A 25460-nucleotide genomic window follows, 5' to 3' on the forward strand; every position below is an offset into this window, starting at 1 on the left:
AAATTACCCAGCCCTACTTTGGTTGTTGTGCAAAACTGCCAAAAAAGCTCTGCAACTCTCACATGGTTGCCCACTGAAGCTAAGCAGGGCTGTGCCCAGTCAGTACCTGGATGGGAAAGCCATTGGGAAAATTAGGTTGCTGCCGGAAGTGGTGTTAATGAGGCCAGCAGGGGGTGCTTAACCTGCGGTCTAAGTGGGTCCTAATGCCTCAGTATAGTGAAGGGGACTCTATACTGCTCAGTGAGCACCGTCTTTCGGATGAGATGTTACACCAAGGTCTTGACTCTCTGTGGTCATTAAAAATCCCAGGATTTCCTTTGAAAAAATAGAAGAGTATGGGTTTAAACCTGGCATCCTGGCCAAATTTGCCCACTGGCCTCTGTCCATCATGGCCCCCTAACTATCCCCATGTCATAATTGGCTTCATGACTTCATCTGTCTCTTCTCTACCAATCAATGGTGTGCGGTCACACATCCAGTGTCATCCAGGTGGATGCTGCACACTGGTGGTGGATGAGGAGATTCCCCCCAATGTGTAAAGCGTTTTGAGTGTCTAGAAAAGCGCTATATAAAATGTAAGGAATTCTTCTTCTTATTATTATTATTATGTACTAATCTATAATCAAAAAAATCCTTGAGACTCGATATGTACTCCTTTATAAATTAACACACACAATAATTGGTCAGTTGTGGACTCAGTGTTTATTTGGTGCATACTGAAAATTAGCAAACAAAACCTGATGACCTAGAACAAAGTTTACAAGGAGTCCTGGCAATCTGGCTGCTCTAATTTCAGTTTTCTAAAAAAGGGATATCTTGCTCCGCAAACACAACCATGGTACTAAACAAATGAAACATCGTTCTGTAGTGTAGGAAACAAAAACAATTCCAAAAGTGTTTCAAATATATGTTAAGAAAGAAAAAAAAAAACACTACATATTGTAAATACTCGGGCAGTAAAAAGTAGATACACAGCATTTAGTGTTAAAATAAGAATATCTGACAAAATATATTTTGTTTACAAAACTTTGATACGTGAGACTACACTTAAAGCATCTGTTAAATGGTGCGTTTATATATATATTATCATACATGTCCATATTGCACAAGAATCGTCAAAATCTTGGTCCTCCCCTTGGCACAGACAGAGGGTTGTAAGTAAATCTGGTCTGTCTTGACAGGGAGTAGAAGCAAAAGACTTAATAGAAATCATACAAGCATCTTAGAGTACAAGAAAGACTGAATAACACATAATACTTGGTTTAGATCTCTCTCTCACTCTCTCCATCTCCTCCTTTCTGTTCTGTCCATCTCTCTCGGTCTCCAGAAGTGTGCTTTTTCCGGCATTTCACAGGTCCTTTGACTCATACAACAGTTTGGCAGCCTGTAGACAAAAGGAAACAGAAAAAATAAATATATATTTTATAAAAATAAATGAATATACATTGATAATTCATCAAGTTTAGTTTTAAAATGCTGGTTAACATCGACATTGATAACACTAACAATAGTGGCATGCTATGATACCAATATTATCATGTTTCATTGCAAAGTTAAAATATATTTCTAAAATGTAAGTGTAAAACAATTTTGGAAGGTATTATTCCCCATTTAAATAGACTAACTAAGGCTGACTTGCTCTAAAGAAACTTTAGAAAGGTTTACGATCTATTTGCAATGACAATGTTGCTAGGGCAACAAAAGTAATTTCAACAGAATCTCTGACAGTTAAATTACAGGAAAGTGAGTTGGTTTAATGGCAATTTAAACATTTTTAGATGGGTGGGTGAGTAGGTGAATGGATGGACGAACCTATGGATGGATGGACAGATGATTGGACAAAACAATGGATGTACAGATATATGGACGGAACTATGGATGGACAAAACAATGGACAGCTGGATGGACGAAATTATGGATGGATGCATGGACAAAACTATGGATGTAGGGATGTATGGACGGAACTATGGATGGACAGATGTATGTATGGACAAACCTATGGATGGATGGACAAAACAATGGACAGACAGATGGATAGACGAAACTATGGATGGATGAATAGATGCACAGACGGATGGATGGACAAAACAAAGGATGAATGAATGGATGGATGGACAAAACAATGGACGGACAGATGGATAGACGAAACTATGGATGGATGAATAGATGGACAGACGGATGGATGGACAAAACAAAGGATGAATGAATGGATGGACAAACCTATGGATGGATGGACAAAACAATGGACAGACAGATGGATAGACGAAACTATGGATGGATGGATGAATAGATGGACAGACGGATGGATGGACAAAACAATGGATTAATGAATGGATGGACAAAACAATGGACGGACAGATGGATAGACAAAACTATGGATGGATGAATAGATGGACAGACGGATGGATGGACAAAACAAAGGATGAATGAATGGATGGATGGACAAAACAATGGACGGACAGATGGATAGACGAAACTATGGATGGATGGATGGATGAATAGATGGACAGACGGATGGACAAAACAATGGATGAATGAATGGATGGACAAAACAATGGACGGACAGATGGATAGACGAAACTATGGATGAATGGATGGATGAATAGATGGACAGACGGATGGACAAAACAATGGATGAATGAATGGATGGACAAAACAATGAGCGGACAGATGGATAGACGAAACTATGGATGGATGGATGAATAGATGGACAGACGGATGGATGGACAAAACAAAGGATGAATGAATGGATGGATGGACAAAACAATGGACGGACAGATGGATAGATGAAACTATGGATGGATGAATAGATGGACAGACGGATGGATGGACAAAACAAAGGATGAATGAATGGATGGACAAACCTATGGATGGATGGACAAAACAATGGACAGACAGATAGATAGACGAAACTATGGATGGATGGATGAATAGATGGACAGACGGATGGATGGACAAAACAATGGATTAATGAATGGATGGACAAACCTATGGATGGATGGACAAAACAATGGACGGATGAACAAAACTATGGACGAACAGACAAATTGATGGGATAGATGGATATAACTATAGATGGAATTATAGATGGATAGAATGATAGATGGATGGACGGAACTATAGATGGACAGATGTAACTATGGATGGATAGAATGATATGGATGGACGGATGGATAGAATGATATGGATGGATGGAACTATGGATGCGTAGAATGATATGGATGGAGGAGAACTTTGACATGTAAATCTATAAATTGATAGATGATGAATTTATGGATAGATGGAGCTAGATAATGATGGATGGAAATATGCATGAATGGAACAGTAAAAAGATGGATGGATGGAAGCTATTATAACTGGATAGATGAATAGATATAACTACAGATAGATGGATGGAGGGATGGATGGATGCAATTTAAAAATGATCGATGAATGAATGGAATTATAAATGACACATGATGGATTGATGAAACTAGAACAATAGATGGAGGATTGATATGGATGGGGGATTGATAAGAATGGAGTATGGCTATGGATGGATCTACAGAATCATGGATGACTGGATGGGTGTCTTTTTTTTCCCTTTTTTATTTACACCTACTTTGTGCATGGCTGCGAGCCAGGCAGATGCGATGCGCTTGTCATCAGCAGTGTCCATATTGAGCTGCTGAAGGTTCAGAGATCCTGGTGGCTTGTACTGAAGCACCATCCCGCTGGCCCGGAGCGTACCACCTAAAAAACAGGACAAAGGTCAGAGACTGGGCTGCACAAAACCTTTCAGTTTGCCACCAATGCTGAACACGGCACATGCACAAATTGAACTGAGGTTTATTAAATGTGACTATCACAATAAGGGACCATCACATGCAGCACAATCAGGGACCATCACAATAAACATGCAGACTGGTTTGCTTTTGAAAATATTACTTCCAATGGGTCACAGTAAATGAGTGCATGCGAGGTTACTTGCATCCTATGGAGAGGAACAATGACAACGACTAACTAAATGGCACATCATTAAGACAAGGAAAAAGTAAAAAGACAGAAAGGAGAGAGAGATAGAGGAACGCTAACCTTCAGATATTTGATTGTCCAGCAAACTCGTATACGAGCATATATCTTTCTCTTAATGCAGAAGAGCGAGGAAATTAAAGAAAAGAAGAAACAAGTTAAGAAAGAACTGAAGTTTTGTTTAAGAGCAGTGTTGGGTAAAGTTGCTTTTAAAAGTAATCTATTACAATTAGTGATGGGCAAAGATTAATCGCATACAAAGCAAGTTTGTTTTGATGTGCGTGTGTGTGTGCACTGTGTATATGTATTATTTAAATATAAATTCCCACATGAATGCATATATTTCAGAAAATGTTTATTTATATTTAGATATAAAATATAAGTATATGATTATTATTATGGTGATTAACAAATTATATATAAAATTAAATATGTATGTATGTATGTATGTATGTATGTATGTATGTATGTATGTATGTATGTATGTATGTATGTATGTATGTATGTATGTATGTATGTATGTATGTATGTATATATATATATATATATATATATATATATATATATATATATATATATATATGGCAAAAAAGATTTGTATAGATAGTTTTTTTTGTATGTATGCTTGTGTATCACGTATACACTCACTGGCCACTTTCAGTATCAAACCTTTAACTTAATAAACAGTAGTTATTAAATAGTTAGTTGCTGCTGTCATAGCTGCTTTGACAGATTCAGCTGTCATAGTGGTGTGGCTAGTGATGCAAAATAACTGGCGATGGACGGCTGGTTAGCAACCTGCATGTGGGAATTTACAACATTTATGCCCATCGACGATTTACTAATTTTCTTTTTACAATATGAACAGTAGGCCTCACCTTTTGCAGCGAGAGATTTCAGAGATTTTCAGAACCGGGAGATTCACGTCATGGATGTGCAGCCGACAAATATGCAGCAACTGCATGATGCTATCATGCCAATATGGACCAAAATCTTTGAGGAATATTTCCAGTACCTTGTTAAATCTATGCCATAAAGGCAGTTCTGAAGGCAAAACGGGGTCCAACCCAATACTTGCAAGGTGTACCTTTTGTTAAAACAAACTTGTATTTTGGATGCAATATATATATATATATATATATATATATATATATATATTTTTTTTTTTTTTTTTTTTTTTTTTTAAACAAATTTTGCCCAGCACTAATTACAATCTAAAGACTATCTTAAATAAAAAATAATACTTAAAAAAATAATAAAATAATAATAAAATAATTTAGCACATACATTTACATTATTTTCTTAAAAAGTAACTAAAGTAACACATTTAATTACTCTGGTTTTAAGTGACTTAAGATTGTAATATATAACTTTTAAAAGTAACCTTATCCAACACTTTCCAAGAGTACATATGCCTGCTTCTGTGAGTAGAAATCCTGGCTCCAAAAAGTATTTGAACATGAAAGTCACATTTTGAGTTGCACGTACATTTGAAGTCAGAATTATTAGCCCCCTGTTTATTTTTTTCCCCAATTTCTGTTTAACAGAGAGAAGATTTTCAACAAATTTCTAAACATAATAGTTTTAATAACTCATCTCTAATAACTGATTTATTTTATCTTTTCCATGATGACAGTAAATAATATTTGACTAGATATTTTCCAAGACACTTCTATACAGCTTAAAGTGACATTTAAAGGTTAATCAGGTTAACTGGGCAGGTTAGGGTAATTAGACAAGTTATTGTATAACGATGGTTTGTTCTGTAGACTATCGAAAAGAAAATTGCTTAAAGGGGCTAATATTTTTGACCTGAAATGGATTTAAAAATAATCCAAATAAAACAATAGCCAAAAAAAAAAAAAAAAGCAAAAATAAAACAAATAAGACTTTCTCCAGAAGAAAAAAATATTATCAGACATACTGTCAAATTTCCTTGCTCTGTTAAACATATTTTGGGAAATATTTAAAAAAGAAAAGAAAAAAATTAAAAGGGGGGCTAATAATTCTGACTTCAACTGTATGTGTAAACTCATCGACTTCCTTTACATATTAAAAATCCCATTAGGACTAGCAACATTATTAATTCATTGTAATTAATATTTATTCAGATGAAAGCTTGAGCTGCATCACTATCCACGTGGTTCAATATTTTATTTCTAATGCAATGACGTTCATACATTTTTAAGGGCCTAAAACTCCTTGGAGCTCATGTATAGCGTGTATGTCAGTTGTATAAAAGTTACTCAATACTAAAGGTGTTATTAGACATCAACATTCAAGCAGAAGTCAAACAAGCATTCATTTAGTCAAGTGATTGTGATGTCATAATTTGTGAAGCTTTTAAACAAATCTCTGTACAACACAATAGCAGATATACTGATCCCTTATGATGCTCAAAGAGAAAAGCTTTTTTCATACATCAACAGAATATTAGTTTAATACATTAAACTTACATGAAATATGTCGTGTTCTTTTGTTATGGAATTTGGACGGAATCCTCTGAGTTTCTGTGTGTTTTAATACGTTTTATTACAACTTCAAAGTTAATAAGTTGTATTACGAAAATCCTAACAAATCCCTAATTATTTGATCTGTAAATCACACTGCCTACGTTAATGGAGCATCATTAAATCTTATTATGAGATTGTCCTAAATTACTTATAATAGTTTATTTTCAGGGCGGATCCATGATAGTCTTAAATTCCTGTAATACTAATCGATATATTTTTTTTACTGCCTCCCTTCTGGTTCAGAAGAATGTGAGGATTCAGCATGAAGGTGTTTTGCATTAAATATAAATTCTCAACTGTTGATATTTAGACATGTTTAAAGTCACTTTACATACATAGAAAGCATGTTAAATGCAAATAAATGTTTACTTTAACATTGCAATAACTTTAATGAAAATGTCAGAATAGGTCAATTTCTCCTCCACCAAACTATCACTTTATAATTTAATCCAGCCATCCATCCATCCTTTTATAGCTCCATCCATTCTATGGTTCGGTCCATTTACTGCATCTGTTGTTTCAAAGTTCCACACATCCATTTATAGTTTTATAGATTTATACATCCATCTACAATATTTTCCATCTATGTTTCTAAAGGTCTCCATACACTTTTACATCATTTATATACATAATTTTATATTTATATCCATCCATCCATCGTTTTACATTTAAATCAATCCATCCATCTATCCATTAACTATCCATCCATCATTTTATATTTAAATCTATCCATCCATCGGTTTATATTTAAATTCACCCATCCATCCATACATACATGGATCATTTTATGTTAAAATCCATCCATCCATTGACCATTTATATTTAAATCCATGCGTCTAATCAGGCATCATCTATCCATTCAGCATTTTATATTTAAATTCATCCATCCAGCCATTGATCATTTTATATTTACATCCATCCATCGTTTTGTATTTAAATCCATCCATCCATGCATCAATTTATATTTAAATCCATCCATCCATCATCCACCCATCCATCATTTTATATTTAAATCCATCCATTGGTTTATATTTAAATCCATCCACTGATCATTTTATATTTAAATCCATTCATCGTTTTATATTGAAACTCATCCATCCATCGATCATTTTATATTTACATCCATCCATCTGTTTATATTTAAATTCATCCATCCATCGTTTTATATATAAATCCATCTATCGTTTTATATTTAAATCCATCCATGCATCCATCATTTTATTTTCACATTCATCCATCCATCCATCGTTTTATATATAAATGCATCCAAAGGTTTATATTTAAATCCATCCATCCATGCATCATCCATCCATCCATCTATTGTTTTATATTTAAATTCATCCATCCAATCAATTGATCATCATCAAAATCTATAAAATTCCTTCTGTCCAAATTCCATAAGTCAACTAATCGCTTTTAAAGCAAGAGGTTTACTTGCGTTTTTAAGTTGACTACTCACTTTTTTATAATGAAGTCAACTAATCACTTTTTACAGTGTAATTAAAGATTTAGTCATGCAAAAAAAGTGATGTATTGTAAAACAAACAAGATTATGGATCACACCACCCAAAATTACTAATATTAGTTTCCTCTATATTTTTTCCATAAACGCAGATACACACATTTTAAGCTGTACATGTTGAGACTTCCATTCTCACCCACTTCTCTTTATTATTATGTACAAAACAGCAAACTGCTCTAGATCATTAACAATTCTTTTCTTATATTATTTGAATGTATTGTTGTCATCATTATAAATACTCTCATTTGTAGCATAAAATAGTCTTATTGTTTACTATCCATTCTAGTTATTATCCTGTAATGGCTAACCTGCATGTTGTAGAATAAGGTGTATTGCTTTTTGACAAGCTTCTCTACATTTAGCCTCACCTCCAGGGGTCGATCCCTCAGTCAAAACCTGCATGCTGGAAATGCGGGACAGCTCCACTTCAAAATGACTGCTGCCATCTAGGAAGAGATATCTGTGAACACACAATAACAGAGCTTTCAGAATAGGCTAGATCACTGTTTCCCAACCCTGTTCCTGAAGGCACACCAACAGTACACATTTTCAACCTCTCCCTAATCAAACACACCTGAATCAACTTATCATAACATCAGAAGAGACTCCAACACCTGAAGTTAATGGGTCAGAAAAGGGAGACATCCAAAATATGTACTGTTGGTGTGCCTCCAGGAACAGGGTTGGGAAACACTGGGCTAGATCACTAAAAAAGTCAGATTGCATGTGCTTGCAAGCATACCTGTGATTATTGGACAAACGGCAAACCATGGTCTCTGATTTCTCTGAAGAACCGACTTTGACCACGAAAGTTCCTCCTGCAATTTTAAGACAAATTTAGGTTTAGAATATAAAAACTTACTGGTGTGCATGACAACAATTTTCACATAAACCCCACCATGTTAGTTATATTAACTTTCATTTTATTGCGTGTAATAGTGAATTCTGTAATCATTTACTCCTGTCTGAGTTTCTTTCATCTGTTGAACAACAAAAAATATACACTCACCGGCCACTTTATTAGGTACACCTTACTAGTTCCGAGTTGGACCCACATTTACCTTCAGAACTGCCTTAATCCTTCATGGCATAGATTCAATAAGGTACTGGAAATATTCCTCAGTGATTTTGGTCCATATTGACATGATAGCATCATGCAGTTGCTGCAGATTTGTTGGCTGCACATCCTACTAATGGGCCCAAAGAGTGCCAAGAAACTATCCCCCACACATTACACGACCACCACCGGCCTGATCCGTTGATACAAGGAGGGATATAACCATGCTATCATGTTGTTGATGCCAAATTCTTACCCTACCGTCTGGATGTCGCTGCAAAAATCGAAACTCATCAGACCAGGCAACGTTTTGTCAATCTTCTATTGTCCAATTTTGGTGAGCCTGTGCGAATTGTAGCCTCTGCCATGTGATTGGCTGATTGAAAATTTGCATTAATGAGCAGTTGGACAGGTGTACCTAATAAAGTAGCCGGCGAGTGTACATTTATAATGAAAAATGTTGGGAGAAAAACAGCCATTGACTTCCATACATTTCAACAATCTTCAACATATCTTTGTTAGTGTTAAACAGAATAATGAATTTCATAAATGTTTACAACCACTTGTGTAAGCAAATGATGAGGAAATGTTCATTTTTGGGTCGTAAAAGCCTAACTGCTGCTGAAACGGGGTTTCATGACCCTTTAAATATAAAATAGGACACATGAGCATGCAAAACAAAATATTGAATATGGGTTGAGTATATTTATCTGATTCCTATTAGAACAACTTTTTCCAAACACCCTCATTAAATATATAATCACAGGGGGCTTTATTTTAGTGATCTAACTGCAAGGTCTAAAGTGCATGGTGCAGGTGCATATACACAGTGTGTCCGAATCCTATTTTAAGGACAAGAAAAATGGTCTGCGTGCATGGCACATGGTTTTGAAGGGTTGTTGTTTTTCTCTTAATGGGTTATGACATTTTTTTGCTATTCCTGCACAAAGGTTTGTTAATAATCTGTGAATTTATGCGGAATGATTTTGAGAATATAGTAACTTGAAAAACAATTAAATAAAAAAAGAAAGTTTCTTTTTCGGCTTAGTCCCTTTATTAATCTGGTGTCTTCACAGCAACCAACTTATCCAGCATGTTTTACACAGCGGATGCCCTTCCAGCCGCAACCCATCACTGGGAAACACCCATACACTCTCATTCACACACATACACTACAGACAATTTAGCCTACCCAATTCACCTGAACCACAGAAATGCCAACTGACCCAGCCGAGGCTCGAACCAGTGACCTTCTTGCTGTGAGGCGACAGTGCTACCCACTGCTCAACCACGTCGCCAAAGCAAAATTCCAGTATAATATAATTCATTCATTCATTTTCTTTTCGGCTTAGTCGCTTTATTAATCTGGGGTCACCGCAGCAGAATGAACCGCCAACTTATCCAGCACATGTTTTACACAGCAGATACCCTTCCAGCTGCAACCCATCTCTGGGAAACATGCATACACACTCATTCACACACATACACTATGGACAATTTAGCTTACCCAATTCACCTGAACCACATGTCTTTGGGGGAAACAGGAGCCACTGCATCGCCCTTATAATATAATATAATATAATATAATATAATATAATATAATATAATATAATATAATATAATATAATAATTCATTCATTCATTCATTTTCTTCCACTTTTCCGGGGCCGGGTCGTGGGGGCAGCAGTCTTAGGAGAAAACTCCAGACTTCCCTCTCCCCAGACACTTCCTCCAGCTCCTCCAGGGGGATCTCGAGGCGTTCCCATGCCAACTGAGAGACATAGTCTCTCCAGCAAGTCCTGGGTCTTTCCCGAGACCTCCTCCCGGTGGGACATGCCTGGAACACCTCCCTAGGTAGGCATCAAGGAGGCACCCGAAACAGATTCCCAAGCCACCTCAGCGGACTTCTCTCGATGTGGAGGAGCAGCAGCTCTACTCTGAGCTCCTCCCGAGTGACAGAGCTCCTCACCGTATTTATAAGGGTGCGCCCTGCCACCCTGAGAAGGAAACTCATTTCAGCCGCTTGCATCAAAGATCTTGTCCCTTCGTTCATGACCCAAAATTCATGACCATAAGTCAATTGTGCAGGTTTTTTTTATTATTTATTTAAAGAGTGGTCCATGTCAGTGGTCTTAAAATAGTCTGATTCAACTGAAGTTCCCTGAGGTGAAGAAGGCTTTGGAGGTGGTAGTGATTATTATATTTATGTAAACAATAATACTCTTTTACATTTCCATCCTGTAATATTTCCCATTTAAAGATATTCGTGTGCTGCTGTGCTTCCCTGTATGTAATAAGCAATGCATATGTGCATTTTGCACTAACACTGCTCTTTAAATAACAAAAAAGACCAACTGAAATCTGGTCTAAAATCAACAGTGCATTTTTTTTTATTTAAAGAGCAATCTATTTCAGTTGCTTAAAAATAGCAATGCACCAACAATGCACTTTAACACACCTCCTTTTCAGATCAGCCCACGCATGAGCCCAAAAATGGGTGCAAATGCATTTGCTATTTAAACAAGGTGGCACCGGACATGAAAAAGATATTTCCGTCAAGCTAAATCTAGCACAAAACACTTGTGTTAAGCTTAACACCACATTGTACTGAGTGGCTAAGTTTAGTTTTCAGGTAAAAGAAAAGAAAATCTCATTAAAGAGCCCCTATTATGAGCTTCCATGCAGTGTGTAGCACAGTTCAAAGTGAAGTGAAATATCCAGCTTAAATCTGAAAGTGCGCCGTGTTAAATCTGAAAGTGCACCGGACTTGTGGAGGCGCGCATCGATGGATTTGCTCTTCAGTGTTTGAACTCTAAGTAGTGAATATTAAGCCACACTGAACTGAACTTCAACACTGAAAACAGGACACGGTTTTAATTCACTATTATCTTCTATGTGAAGCTGCTTTGACATAGTCTACATTGTAAAAGTGCTATAGAAATAAAGATGAATTTAAATCTATTGATTCATCTATAAAAAAAGTCGACTCATAGTAGTTCAACTGAATCGCTGCTGTAACGAGTCTTTAGCCATGTCGGCGTGACACGGCGTGAAGCCCTGCCCATTTACTGCGCACACAGACCCGGGAAAATTGAAACCCCCAGCCCTGCCCACAAACACTGTACAAAGAAAAAAAGAAAAACACTGAAGCAGATCCCGGTTGAATCATGTCGCGAAGACATTGTGCGAGAAGTGTGAGGGAAAGTTAGTGTTGTTTTCCCTACCCAACGATGAGGCTGTGAAGAGTCAGTGGTTGAAGTTTGTTTTTGCAAAAATACCTCAGCATTATAGCCCCAGCCTTGTGCTGCGTTCTCGTCATTTTTCCGACGAGTACTTCAGCAATCTACACGCTTACAACAGCAAATTCGTCGGCCGTTTGTTAAAGGAAGCATCTCAGAAAAGACTATTGATGTATGGGACTTTGTCAGAGCTTGACAGGAACTTTACAGTACACAGTTCATGGATCAGTTTCTTCCTCCATTTCACAAGCGTAATTAAGTGTGATTAAAATGGTTGCCTCATTATCTCTAGCTTGCAAAATGTATATTTAATTGTGTTTTGTTACTTGTAACCGCTCCACGCCGCTTGTAGTGTATCTGGTTAACTCTTTATATTCTCATCATGTCACGTTAAAACACGGCGTATGCCGCTTTATGGATTTAAACATGTTTGTGAGCTCGCGATCCTCTGCCGTTTGTCATTGCTATGGCCATCGTCAGCTGTTCCTACACAGGTGCGGCGATCAAGTTGCAAAATTGTTCAGCTTTTGCAACTGTGTGGATTAATACTGAATGTGTGTCATGGTTTTCACTTAGGGTTAAGAATAGAGCAATTTGCTGGTGTTTAACTGCATTGCTTTAAAGCACTCCTGCATTGGGCTCACACATATACTCTGAACTCTAACTACTTCAACATTGTTGATAACTCACGCTGAACAGTCGACCAATTGCAATGGACTGGGTCATTGGACCAATCAGCACTGATTAGCATTGTGCTAAGGAGGGGTTTGGGAACAAATGAATCGCTGAACGAATCAATTGGGATTCATTGGGATAATTGGGTAAAAATAAACACATATTATAAAACAATTAAAGTTTTTTTTGACCTTGCATGCATATCAGCATGTTGTTGGACCTTATACAATGCATAATAGGGGCCCTTTAAGTAAAGTTATGTAACACACATTTGCTCTCCATGGCCTTTACTTAGCAACATCATAAACTTCGAGTTTTAAATGTATGAGTGTGTTAGTAGTTGAGTTAAAAGCATCTGAGTGCGTGTTTGTTCCACCCACCGGCAGTGAGCACTTTAAGCTGTTTGTCGTAAAACTCCACCTCTTTCTGTGAGATGAGACTGCATTCGGCACACTGCCTCACTGGATCCACAAAACACATCCTGGGCAGAGCCACTTTCTGACTGCAGCATTTATCACAGAAACACCGACCGCAGCGCCGGCAGTGATGCTGACACACACACACACACAGGAAACACTTATTACTTTAAATCCATTACAACTCCATCAATAACACAACAGCTTCAAAAACAATAAAACAAGAGCTGTGTGACATTGAAAAAATATATACGGTTGAAGTGAGAATTATTAGCCATCCTGTATTATATATACAGCCCTATATACAGCCCCTCCCCCCTGCCTAATTAACCTAATTAAAGGCTTAACTAGGTTAATTGGGCAAGTTAGGGTAATTAGGCAAATCATTGTAAAATGCTGACAAATCGAAAACAAATATTTCTTAAGGGGGCTAATAATATTGACCTTAAAATGGTTTTAAAAATTAAAAGCTGCTTTTATTCTAGCTGAAATAAAACCAATAAGAAAAATAAAAATATTATCAGACATACATTATAATAATAATAAACAATAAACAATAATAAACATCATTTCAGAAATGTAAAAAATAATAATAATAATTCACGGGAGGGCTAATAATTTTGATTTCAACTGTATTTATTTATTCCTTTATTTATTTAGGGATTTCTTTAGACACTGATAATCAAATATTTGTCCATGTGTCTGTTTGTAATTATTTAGGTCTATCACGACTAAATGAATATGACAAAACCATCAGTTGGTGGCAGCTTGTCCCTTTTTTAGTAAGTGATTGGCTGAATTATTACTTCAGCCACATATGAAAATGTCCTTACCATTCACTCACACTAGTGTGTTTCTAAACTTATGAGTTTCTGTCTTCTGTTGAACACAAAACAAGATATTCTGAAGAATATTGGATCAAAACAGACATTGACATCCATAGTAGGGATAAAACAATTCTATGGCAATCAATGGCTGCTTGTTTCCAACATTTTTCACCATATTTTCCTTTGTGTTCAACAGAAGAAAGAAACTCAAACACATTAGGAACAAGTGGAAGATAAGTATATATTGCATATAATCATCAAGAGGCGACACTCTAGTGTGATTTGGAAAACAGCAACTGGATGCAGCTAGTATCATGCGGTGGCCATTTTGTAATGAATATTTCAATAGAACAACAGCATATTATAAGTCTGTAAAATAAACTATTAAAAGTGCTGATGATTGTCATTGTAAGTCGTCTTTCAGGTTGTATTTCAGCTTTAATGCGCTTTTTAAATAAATAAATAAATAAATAAACAACAAAGCAGCGGCTTGCCATCGCAACAGCAATAAGATCCAATGGCTGATTGCTTCCACTCCAAAATGGTGGAATCGAAGGGCTGTTGCTGGACGCTGCTGTTGCAATGGAACATTCTATTGAGTGTCACCTCTTGGTGATTCTAAGCTCTTTGATATCCGATTAGTTAACACCAAAGATTAGATATTCTATGCTCTTTGATACAGCGCTATTGTGGCTGTGGTGTGTCACGAAACAAACATAACGCCTTGCCTTGGAAACATTAAGGGTGAGCATTGCAAAATAATGGTCGTCTAAAAAAACTCACTCCTAGGTCCAAATAGAATCTTAAACTCAGCAATGAAAGAGTTAATAACAGTAGTAATGCAGCAGTGGTATAGTTACTTTGCATTGCAAGACACGTTTTTATTCACTCGCCTTTTATGGATCATTCGTTCTGTTGTCCTGTATAGCTGCTCTGCAAAAAAAACTTACTTCTTACTTGGTCATTTTGTCTCGATTCCAGTCCAAATGTGTAAAAATCTTAAATCAAGACGAGACAAGAAAAATGACATGGGAAAATAAAGTGATGCTTAACTTCTGTTTGAGATTATATCTCATTAAGATTATTTTTCTTACCTCATTGGCAAATACTTTTGCTTGTTTTAAGCAAACAATCACTTCATTTTGAGGTGCTTTTTTTTCAGTAAACAAGACATCAATTCTTATGCTATTTCATGTGTATATGTATCTTGATTTACATTTTTTTTGGCATTTGGATTGAAAACAGGACAAAAGTTATGTGCACTTTCTAAAAACTGTAGTTGTTTTTCAATAAAGGGTTGGATATGAATGCTTTTCGTGTTTTATTTTTATATCTGATTCATCGATTAATCAGAAAAAATAATTGACAGATTAATAATCGACTATTAAAATAATCGTTAGTTGCAGCCCTACTCCACCCCCTTTGGAAAAGAGGGCTGGAAGCACAATCTCAATTAAAGCGACAGTCACCACAGCGGCATAATTTGGGGTATCACTTTATTTTGATGGTCCCTTTAACGCATTTTGTTGAATTTAAGTTACATTGCATCTACATGCCAACTAATTATTAATATATTATAAGTAGACTGTTGGCGATGCAGTGGCGCAGTAGGGAGTGCTGTCGCCTCACTGCAAGAAGGTCGCTGGTTCGAGCCTGGGTTGGGTCAGTTGGTGCTTCTGTGTGGAGTGTGCATGTTCCCCCTGCGTTCGTGTGGGTTTTCTCCGGGTGCTCCGGCTTCCCCCACAGTCCAAAGACATGCGGTATAGGTGAATTGGGTAGGCTAAATTGTCCGTAGTGTATGAGTGTGAATGAGTGTGAATAGGTGTTTCCCAGAGATAGGTTGCAGATGGAAGGGCATCCGCTGCATAAAACTTGTGCTGGATAAGTTAGCGGTTCATTCCACTGTGGCGACCCCAGATTAATAAATGGACTAAGCCGAAAAGAAAATGAATGAATGTAGTAGACTGTTAGGTTGGGGTTAGGGTTATGGTAAGTTGACATGTACTTGCAAAGTTTCCTAAAGTCAGTTAAATGTCTGTTGAAGGAGCAGTATCAGCAGATATTAAGCAGACAGTCTACTAATACTCAAATGAGAAGTAATTGGCAATGTAACTTTTAGTCGACAAAATATGCAATAAGGACCATCAAAATAAAGTCTTTCCCAATTTGGATCATAGCCTCAATGAGATATAAAACTATTTGTGTGGTGTTTTAAGCTGAAACTTTACATACAAACTCTAGGGACATAAAATATGTATGTTACATCTTGTAAAAAGGGTCATAATAGGTGGCCTTCAATACGTTTTCATTTGGGGAGTTTTACAACATGATTGATGTTAACTAAAAGATAATCTAAAAAAAGCACTATTCCTAAATAACTTTGACAACAGTTTTAACACAGAATACAACCACATAACACCAAAGGCAATGATACAGACACACTCACACTGAAAGCACAATCAGGAAAAAGAAGGAAGCAAAAGAGAGAGAGAGAAAAAGGAAACAGGAAGGTAAACTTGCAGAGGGCATATTACTGCAGAAACAGAGATTTAAAAAGGAACAAATAAAGCTGAACAAGCAAAAAGAACACAATGTCAAGATCGCATACATAGATTTGAAGCAACAAATGAACTGGAAGTCTGTCAAATGGAATTTGGCTTACATTGATTACCTGGCAAAGGGACAAAGTTAAGAAAAGTTTAACTCTATGCAAACAACCAGAGACACAATGTGGCAAGTACACAAATGAGGAACCCTTACATACAGTCATATATTATTCATTCATTTTTTTTTTTCTTAGTCCCTTATTTATCAGGGGTCGCCACAGCGGAATGAACCGCCAACTATTCCAGCATATGTTTTACACAGCGGATCCCTTTCCAGCCACAACCCAGTTCTGGGAAACACCCATACACTCTCTCATTTACTACGGCCAATTTAATTTACCCAATTGACCTATAGCACATGTCTTTGGACTGTGGGGGAAACGGGAGCACCCGGAGGAAACTCACGCCAACACGGGGAGAACATGCAAACTCCACACAGAAATGCCAACTGGTCTAGCCGGGACTCGAACCAGTGACCTTCTTATTTATATTATGATAAACATAAATATGAAATTATGATAAATATAGATGGAATGCCACTTGATAAATGCTATTTTCTTAGCATACCCCATCTGTGATCATATTTTCCAAAGTTACACACAGGACATCCAGATGTATAAACGTTCACTATGGACAACAGTACATTCACTTTCAGTAATAAGGAGGTTTTATTATTTGATGTCTGACACATAATCTACATGCTTACCTTCCTGGTAATGAAATCAAACTTGGTGTCACACTGCATACATCTGGGGCACTGAGGGGGAAGAATTCAAATTGATTTAAAAAATGCTTTTTAAAAACACACACACACACACACACACACACACGCACGCACGCACGCACGCACATATATACAGTTGAAGTCAAAATTATTAGCCCCCCTGAATTATTAGGCCCCCTCTTCATTTTTTTCCACAATTTCTGTTTAACAGAAAGAAGTTTTTTTTTCAACACATTTCTAAACATAATAGTTTTAATAACTCATCTCTAATAACTGATTTATTTTATCTTTGCCATGATGACAGTAAATAATATTTGACTAGATATTTTTCAAGACACTTCTATACAGCTTAAAGTGTCATTTAAAGGCTTTACTAGCTTAATTATGTTAGGGTAATTAGTTTAAATTATCCCATTATTGTATAATGATTCTGTAGTCTATCAAAAAAAAAATCTCCAGAAGAAAAAATATTATCAGATATACTGTGAAAATTTTCTTGCTCTGTTAAACATCATTTGGGAAATATTTAAAAAAGGAAAAAAATAAAATAAAAATCAAAGGGGACATCAACTGTATATACAGTTGAAGTCAGAATTATTAGCCCTCCTGTGAATTCTTACTTCTTTTTTAAATATTTCCATGATGATGTTTAACAGTAATGTAATGTTTTGTTTAGTTTTTATTTAATGCCATGTCAATAATCAAGGCTATTTTCATGGCAAGAACATTTCAATGATAAATATCCAATTAAAAATCAACAAACATTCAAAAATTGAATATATAAATTAAATAAGATGTTTAGCTGTAATACAGGATAAAAATTCTGAAATATTTTCTGGTGTCACTTTCCTAAAAATGTCCTTAATAGAGATTGTTTCATAAAAAAAAGTCTTCTGGAATCATTAAACGCAGGACAGTCCAGTGAAATGTGTTTTACTGTGAGAGGAATTGTGCAGTACAAACATTGACTACATTTACATGGACATCAGAAATGGAATTATTTGCCTTAATCTGAATGAGACAATATTATGATTAAGGTGTTTACATGAGTTGCTTTTTGAATGTTCCTATCATGTTCCCGTTTTAGATCTTATAGCACATGATTCGATTAATGTCATTGCGTCAGCACGCTATCCACAATTGCTCTGGAGTTTCATGTAATTTTGGGTGTTTCATTTTTAATTTGTAGACTTTAACTGCAGTTTGTCACTTTCACTTTTATTCAGAACATTTCACGCATGCCCCCCATGACAAATGAATATTGGAATGCGAGTATGAACTGCTGGAAGAGTGTAGTTTTGATAAAATTTGATCCCGCATGCCGTATAGGGAAAAAAACCTCTGCATTTCGCGATGCATGTGTCTGTGGTCCTTCACTGACTTGGTAGGTGCAGAGAATAGTGTCAAACAGCTGTGTGTTTACAGACTGTCCTGTCATGCAAAATATGGCAAAAATCCTTCATGATGGTAATAGTTTGATTGTGGCGTTTACATGTCTGTACTGCACTTCAATAATGCGGCTAATAACGGCATCCTCCACATATCTTAATGAAATTTCTGTCTAGTTCGATTATGACTTCAGTCGGATTGAGGTAATAAAAAATTGCTGTTTACTCTTAATCAGAGTATTGTCTTAACCGTATTAAAATCGGATCATTCGTGTCCATGTAAACATACTCATTGACATGGGTTAATCTTGTATATCCGATATCTGGTAAAAATCACTTGATCCAATCTAGTCTTAAAATGTCTTGAGATTTTAGGTTGGATTTCATTCAGTTTATTATTTTTCAATGCATCCCACTCCTCTTGCCACGTATTTAAAATGTAAACATTGATAAAAGGTCTCATCTCTGAAGGAGGAATTTGGCATTTGTTCACCACTTGCTTCAAAGCTTCCTTAGCAGGCTGCATCAGCTCGTTCATTTCCTGAAAGCCCAACATGTCCTGGAACCCAGCAAAAAATGATGTGATAAAACTGGGTTTGTAGATGGTGAACCTTAGTTAAAATATTATCAATCAGAGGATGATCATTTTTTCTCATTCATTCAAACATTCATTACTAATGTTTAACAGAGCAAGGAAATTTTCACAGTATGTCTGATAATATTTTTTCTTCTGGAGAAAGTCTTATTCGTTTTATTTTGGCTAGAATAAAAGCAGTTTTTAATTTTTTAAAAGCCATTTTAAGGTCAAAATTATTAGCCCCTTTAAGCTGTATATTTTTTGATAGTCTACAGAACAACATTATACAATAACTTGCCTAATTACTCTAACTTTCCTAATTAACCTATTTAATCCTAGTTAAGCCTTTAAAAGTCACTTTAAGCTGTATAGAAGTGTCTTAAAAAATATCTAGTCAAATATTATTTACTGTCATCATGACAAAGATAAAATAAATCAGTTATTAGAGATGAGTTATTAAAACTATTATGTTTAGAAATGTGTTGGAAAAATCTTTTCATTAAACAGAAATTAGAGGATAAAAATATACAGGGGGCTAATAATTCAGGAGGGCAAATAATTCTGACTTCAACTGTATATAAAAAAGAATATAGGAATATAAGAGTCAATGGCATCTGAAAATCCTGGCAACTTCAGCTGAATTTAGGTCTCATGTTTGGGCTTAGTAGAAATACAAGGGCAAACCCTTTAAGGCAAAATACACATTTCTTCTTTGGTAATGTTTTCTGACAGTGGCCGTGGTAAGCTAGAACAGTGCGTTCTGGTCAGTCCACATTTTTTAAATCTCAGCACTTAATACATATACTTCCCTCATCATTTATTAACATGCTTACATAACATAGTACCACTTGAATAATATCGGCGCCTCCCTAAATCAAATCACTTTGACTCAGCTATTAGATCACACACAGTAGAATTTTGAAGCTAAAAACTATTTGAAAGATAAACAAAGAAAGATAAACTGTTCTTTTTATTTTTTTATTTACAAAAAACTACAACCCCATCACGCACTGCAATAAAATCAGATTTATAAGAGACCATTATAAAACTACTGATTTGAAGGATGTTGATTAAAATATAAATAGTTGTAAAGCAGTTTTGCGTGGAAACTGACACACAAGAGTTCTTGATGCTACTCTCTGATTGGTTGAAGCCTTCTGTTGAATTGTGGGTAATGTAGTTTTTACCAGATATTTTTCTTGTTAATTGTATAGTTCAATTAATAGTTATAAAAAGTTAAATTCCTATATTTTTTATCTGAAAAAACATTAATATCTCGTTAAACTTAAGACATCAATGTATTAAAAGAAGCAACATGTATTAATTTTGATTTGCCTGCTGTGTATGTGAGACTCAAGGATCCACTATAGACACTGACTTGCATTGCATGGATGCATGGATGGATGGATGGATGGATGGATGGACGGATAGAACGATAGAACGATAGATGGATAGATGGATAGATGGATAGATGGATAGATAGAACGATAGCTAGAATGATAGCTAGAACGATAGCTAGAACGATAGATAGAACGATAGCTAGAACGATAGCTAGAACGATAGATAGATAGAACGATAGATAGATAGAACGATAGAACGATAGATAGATAGAACGATAGATAGATAGATAGATAGATAGATAGATAGATAGATAGATAGATAGATAGATAGATAGATAGATAGATAGATAGATAGATAGATAGATAGATAGATAGATAGATAGATATAGAACGATAGATAGATAGATAAATAGAGCGAACGATAGATAGAACGATAGAACGATAGATGGAGAGATAGATAGATGGAGAGATAGATAGATAGAACGATAGATAGATAGATAGATAGAGCGAACGATAGAACGATAGATAGATAGAACGATAGACAGATAGAACGAGAGAGAGAGAGAGAGAGAGAGAGATAGAGATAGAGATAGATAGATAGATAGATAGATAGATAGATAGATAGATAGATAGATAGATAGATAGATAGATAGATAGATAGATAGATAGATAGATAGATAGATAGAGCGAACGATAGAACGATAGATAGATAGAACGATAGACAGATAGAACGAGAGAGAGAGAGAGAGAGAGAGAGATAGAGATAGAGATAGAGATAGATAGATAGATAGATAGATAGATAGATAGATAGATAGATAGATAGATAGATAGATAGATAGATAGAACCAAATACCAATTTCAGCTGAAAATCTTATTTTTGGTTCTGAGAAAGCAAAAAAAAAAAAAAAAAAGGCACCTACATCTTTTATCACATTTTCATTATTGGGTGAACTGTCCCTTTAAGAACACTTTTTTGTTTTTTATGTTAAACATGGGTTGATGGGTTAAACATGTTGATTAACAACTTTATAACTCACAGTAGACCTGTCCTTAATGGTTTATAGTTAAAATATATATATTTTTTAACACATTTCACAAACTTTTGTGTTCAAAAGAAAATATGTTGGAAAAAATTTTCCACAAATGTTGGAAACTGGACCCCATTGACTTCCATTGTATTTGTTATTCCTACTATGGAACTCAATGGTTAGTGGTTATAATGGTTATTATGTCAACCTTGCGATGAAAAAAAAAGAATAAATAAAGTTTCCATCAAAATAGCAAAAGCCTTTCTAAGTTGGTTGTGTGGTCATATTTTTTTTGCATTAGCGTAAAAATATGCCTTTGTCAACCTTTTCAACTATTTTATTTGATTTACCAAAGTCACAAAGTGCCAATTTTAAAACTTGTCACTTCCATAAAGCTTTTTCTTTCATAAATGCAAAAATATTAAATAAAATTATGATTTTGTTCTATAGAGAGCCAACTCTTATCCTTTTGATCAGTGTAATTTCTATTGGATTGTGCAGTTGAATTCAGAGAATTTCCACAGTTTACTATACATTGTAAAACCCAAAAAGTTAAGGTAACTCAAACCATTTGAGGAAACCAATTGCAACAAACCATTTGAGTTAAAAAAAAAAAAAAACTAATCTATATAAGTACTGTCAAGCAATGAGGTATTTAAATAACCAATTACCTTCAACGCTTTCAGATGAGTAGAATTAACTTTCAGTAAATTTTGAGTTAACTACACTCATTTCATTTGATAAAGATGACTGTTGGGTTTTACAGTGTATACTTTTTGGTTACATCCATAACCCAAGTTTATTTCCCTCATTTCAAATATAAAACACATTTACAGATTAATATTTTTCTGATCACATAGCTCAGTGGTTAGTTGTGTTGGAAAATGTAAACAAATGTTTCAATATACTGTTAAGCTAAACATTCGTTGTGAATTTATGTTTCACATTTTTATTGCCGATATCACTAGCTTTGCTCAACGGGTTTCTAACATTCCTAACATTTGTTTTTCTGTGTTGAACAGAAACGAAAAATATACGTATGAATGTTTGAACCCACTTGAGTGCGAGTAAATGGTAATCTACTTTTCATTTTTGGGTGAACTATCCCTTTAAGTGGTTGATGTGACACGTGATGTGGCATTAATGATGGAAAATGTAGACTTTTTTTATGTCAGTGGTTTCTGCATACCTCACGATGTACTATTAACGAGTAGGCGTGGTTTAATCGTCTGACAGTCTCTTGGCCACACAGAAGCATTGGGCAAAGTTTGACCCAAATGCCATGCCACCCAAACTGTCTGTCACATGCCAAGCAGATCAATCATTCATCAATACAATATGCATGTATACAATAGTGACTGTTCGCTCACATACACACTACAGCAGATATACACGTTGATTTACATGCATATGAACTCAAATTTGTTTAAAAGATCCAAATCGTGCCATCTTACGTCTTTGTAGTAGCATCTGCGAAAGTTAGCAAATATATTCCACTGGCTCTTCTTGCCTTAAGCAAACAACGCCCAAAGCATCGACATAATCATCAACATCACCATCCTAATGATCAGTGATCGATCTTCTTTACCTCTTTATCCGGGACCCACTGCGGCTCGTCCAGGGTAAACGGACTGTTGAACGCGCCGTTCTCCGGTACCATGCGGAGTCCGCTCGGGCTCCGGACCAGCTTTTTGCCGTCAGGAACAGCGGACATGTTTGTGTTTATGAGTGCGCAGCTGCTGCTGGAGAGAAGAACGGAGCAGACATCAGCCGCCCTACCAGCCGCACGGACGCCGCTTCAACATAAGAGTCCCGCATAGCTCTACCATAATTATTTTTTACAGTCTATCATATGAACAGAAATATTATTTTTAAAAATGTATTATTATTATTATTATTATTAGTAGTAGTAGTAGTAGTAGTAGTAGTAGTAGTAGTAGTAGTAGTAGTAGTAGTAGGAGGAGGAGGAGGAGGAGGAGGAGGAGGAGAAGTAGTAGTGGTAATATTGTTATTCTAACTGCAGTTATTATTGAAATATAAATCTTTTTTATCTCCCAAGTGAAACAAAAAATGTAAAATAATTATGCATTATTTTATATTAGCTTTTTAAATATTGATAATTTTATGATCTCGCTAATAATAATATTAATAACAATAATTATAATTATCATCATAATCATGACAATCATAATCATAATAAATATTATGGTGTGTTTATGCATTTATTTTTTATTTAATTTAGCATTATTTTTTATTTATATATTTTTTATATGTTGTATTATTGGATGGACCCAATAATATTATTAGAATAAACATTATTATTAGTAGTACGTAATACACCTTAAATATTAACATTTAAACAATTTGTTGTTCCCAAATTCTCACGTGTATTATACTGTGGATTCACAGTAAGCAAAAGTACACAAGAGTCCATAACTATACAAAAACAGTTCTCTTGTGATTATTATTTTTATTATTCATATTTTTTATCAGAATTATTGTTAGTTGTGAATATATCTAACTATCCCAAAAACACTCACCTTTCCCCCAGTAATATTATAAAAGTCCTTAATTTCACAATAAGAATCCTATTATTATTATTATTATTATTATTATTAGTAGTAGTAGTAGTAGTAGTAGTAGTAGTAGTAGTGTTATTATTACTGCTGGCAATATTAAAATAAAGATCATTTTAATCTCCCAAGCGAAACAAATAATAATAATAATAATAATAATAATAATAATAATAATAATAATAATAATAATAATAATAATAATAATAATAATAAATATTATGGTTTAGGTATTTATGTTTTTATGTATTTTAATTTAGCATTATTTATTATTTATATATATGTTTTTATATATGTTGTACTGTAGTATTGGATGAACCCAATAATGTTATTAGAATAAACATTATTATTATTACTTTGTAATACACCTTAAATATTAACATTCAAACAATTTGTTGTTCCCTATTATACTGTGGATTCACAGTAAGCAAAAGTACATAAGAGTTCATAACTATACAAATACAGTTCTCTTGTGATCATTATTTGTACTATTCATATTTTTAATCAGAATTATTGTGAATATATTTAGCTATTCCAAAACACACACATTTTTTCCAGTAAACGCATAAAAGTCCTTGATTTCATAATAAGAGTCCTAATATTATTATTAGAAGTAGTTAGTGGTAGTAGTAGTAGTAGTAGTAGTAGTAGTAGTAGTAGTAGTAGTAGTAGTAGTAGTAGTAGTAGTATTGCTATTATTGCTGCTGGCAATATTAAAATATAGATCATTTTAATCTCCCAAGCGAAACAAAAAAGGTGACAGAATTAGCTATTATTTTAAATTAGCATTTTAAACATTGGTAATTTTATAATCTTGCTAATAATAATAGTAGCAGTAAGAGTAATAATGATAATAATATCATAATATAATAATAATAAATATTATGGTTTATGTATTTATGTTTTTCATCTTAATTTAGCATTATTTATTATTTATATATTTTTCTGTGCTGTATTATTGGAT

At 34.9% G+C, this 25460-nt stretch overlaps 1 protein-coding gene across 2 annotated transcripts; it reads right to left on the reverse strand.

Moving 5' to 3' along the window:
• Nucleotides 1-683: 683 nt before the first annotated feature.
• zfyve21 (zinc finger, FYVE domain containing 21) lies at nucleotides 684-23708 on the reverse strand. Of its 2 annotated transcripts, XM_056471282.1 has the most exons (8): nucleotides 23512-23707; nucleotides 17573-17623; nucleotides 13398-13566; nucleotides 8789-8864; nucleotides 8415-8506; nucleotides 4075-4125; nucleotides 3602-3732; nucleotides 684-1384 (listed from the first exon to the last, which is right to left on the reverse strand). In XM_056471282.1, the coding sequence occupies exons 1-8, from the start codon at nucleotides 23635-23637 to the stop codon at nucleotides 1349-1351; spliced, it is 732 nt and encodes a 243-aa protein (XP_056327257.1). In that variant the 5' UTR covers nucleotides 23638-23707; the 3' UTR covers nucleotides 684-1348. The 2 variants fall into 2 exon arrangements, with proteins under 2 accessions (XP_056327257.1, XP_056327258.1); XM_056471283.1 differs by lacking the exon at nucleotides 4075-4125 and having other exon boundaries at nucleotides 23512-23708.
• Nucleotides 23709-25460: the final 1752 nt, after the last annotated feature.

Source organism: Danio aesculapii, chromosome 13 (genome assembly GCF_903798145.1).
Source record: "Danio aesculapii chromosome 13, fDanAes4.1, whole genome shotgun sequence".
Taxonomy (NCBI): domain Eukaryota; kingdom Metazoa; phylum Chordata; class Actinopteri; order Cypriniformes; family Danionidae; genus Danio; species Danio aesculapii.